This window comes from Pistacia vera, unplaced genomic scaffold (assembly GCF_008641045.1).
Source record: "Pistacia vera cultivar Batoury unplaced genomic scaffold, PisVer_v2 Contig432, whole genome shotgun sequence".
NCBI classification, from domain to species: domain Eukaryota; kingdom Viridiplantae; phylum Streptophyta; class Magnoliopsida; order Sapindales; family Anacardiaceae; genus Pistacia; species Pistacia vera.
The window spans coordinates 1,681,905-1,683,859 of NW_022196260.1; the positions used below are offsets into that span (position 1 = coordinate 1,681,905).

Here is a 1,955-nt window from a genome sequence, read left to right on the forward strand (position 1 = left end):
AGCTTTCCCAAAAGGGCTAAACATGAAAAGTGTTTGCTGGCTGGCTGTCTCCTTGCATTGGTGCACAAGTTTCTTTATATTTGACTTCAACAATGCATTCTAGATTAAGCCTGAATATACTTCTGAAAGTTCTCTAAATATACTTTGAGGTTTTCTTTGTTTTTAATCAGGTTTCATATGCTTTGGTAGGCTTATAAATACCTTTGTTAACCTTATTTGTTCGTGTTTGGAACGTGATTCCATTGGTGATGCTTGATGAGATTTTAAGTTATTGGAGTTGAAGTGCATCTTTAGTGTTGATCCTTGAGAGGAGCTCAAGGTTGTCCAGGAGGTCTCTTGGCATGAAGCTTGTTGTGGTAGTTCGAAGTTCAACCCAAGGGTGATGTTTGAAATGTTGTGAAATCAAAGAGTGTTCTTGCAACTAGTCATGCTTAACTTTGACTTTATAATTGAACTATAAATATTTATCATAATAGATTAGTATCATCTGGACTTGGTCCCATGCATGGATATAGGCCGATTGTCGAACCATGTAAAATTGCCTTGTGTGCTTTACATTTTATCTTGGATGTTTAGTTTATGTCGACGATGAACAAGCTACCCAAATGCACGAATCAACATGTTTAACTCATTTCACTTAAGTTTAATCAACTTGGTAAAGTGATAAAACTTTCACCAGTCGAAGCCTCTTATTTTAGATACAAAACAAAGAGAAATGAAATAATTACATAATAATTTCAATACAAATTATTATTATTATAAAAGGAAGAAGGATTCCTTTTTATTTCCAAGAACACTCTTATTTCAGAAATTTTATTCTCAACATTATTATCAAATAGTTTGACAATCCTAACAGCAGAATTATCTTCAAACCCTGCAAATCACAAGAAAACAAAATTGTTATACCCTCAAATATAATGTAATTTTATATTTGAAAAAACGTGACAATAATTTGATACAACAATATCATCTATCTTATAACTGTCGATTATATGATATTGTCAAATCAACTATATCGTTAGTTAAAACATAAAACAATGTATACTTACTGAGTGTAATCGATGTTTATTATTCCAGCGACAAGGTTAGCAATCTGAGCGAAGGCTTGTTGGGAGAGATCTAGGGTTCCTTGACACCCTGGACAATAATCAACAATTTTGACAGTAACATTTGCGCCTGTGCAAGGCTCAGGTACACCATTTGTAGCTCCGGTGCATGTCACCCTATACATTCTTCCACATGCAGCCCCGTTCTCCCACAATACGTCACTTGCGGCGGCGATCATCACCCCTTGGTCTTCATTGCCGTAGCATGCAGATGCTAGCCACGCAGAACAAATTCACAAAACAACCAATAAGTTAATATTCCATTGATTTTCATTTGCAATGTCTTTAATTAGGTTTAACTCATGCATACGTTGTTTTAAATTATATACGAAAACAGTTTTAAAAAACATTCAAAAAAAAAAAAAAAAAAAGTTAAATTTGGTTTTGGGATTGATCAAAATACTCACGAACATAAGTTGTATAGTAAGTGGCAGTGCCAGAGACTGCGAATGCCACAGAGAAAAAGCAGCTGCTAATGACAAGCCCTATAATAAGAAGAACACTTCTCTGAGTTGCCATTTTTGTTATATTTTTTCTTTGTAAATTGTAATAGAAAAAGCTTGCATGAAACCATGAGGATTTCCATCAATTTATAGAGGAAAACTAATCAGCAATTCTTTCTTCTCACGTTTTCCCGAATTCCGAAAAATCTAATTGATGATGACATTCATTCGCTCCCTAATTCATATGGTCTACGTTAGCATAATCTCTATAACTTTAAAATCCAAATTTCAAACTTCGGAATAATTTAAGAAAATATGTATATAGTCAACCCCTAAAGTATAAGCCGTGGCGTTTTTAACATGCAGATCGAAAGATGGTTGCAAGAACCATGGCCAATGTCTAACT

The 1,955-nt window shown here is 34.2% G+C and overlaps 1 protein-coding gene across 1 annotated transcript; it reads right to left on the reverse strand.

Annotated features, from left to right (window-relative positions):
- Nucleotides 1-853: 853 nt before the first annotated feature.
- On the reverse strand, nt 854-1,656 carry LOC116143669 (putative EG45-like domain containing protein 1). The gene is made up of 3 exons (XM_031429111.1): nt 1,514-1,656; nt 1,050-1,320; nt 854-874 (listed from the first exon to the last, which is right to left on the reverse strand). The coding sequence occupies exons 1-3, from the start codon at nt 1,623-1,625 to the stop codon at nt 868-870; spliced, it is 390 nt and encodes a 129-aa protein (XP_031284971.1). The 5' UTR covers nt 1,626-1,656; the 3' UTR covers nt 854-867.
- Between the last annotated feature and the right edge of the window lie 299 nt (nt 1,657-1,955).

Bases quoted from the DNA above. Each gene is read 5' to 3' on its own strand.
- LOC116143669 (XM_031429111.1), bottom strand. From the start codon at position 1,625: ATGGCAACTCAGAGAAGTGTTCTTCTTATTATAGGGCTTGTCATTAGC. The intron at 1,321-1,513 runs GTGAGTATTTTG...CTGCGTGGCTAG, and splicing joins TTACTATACAACTTATGTTC to CATCTGCATGCTACGGCAAT.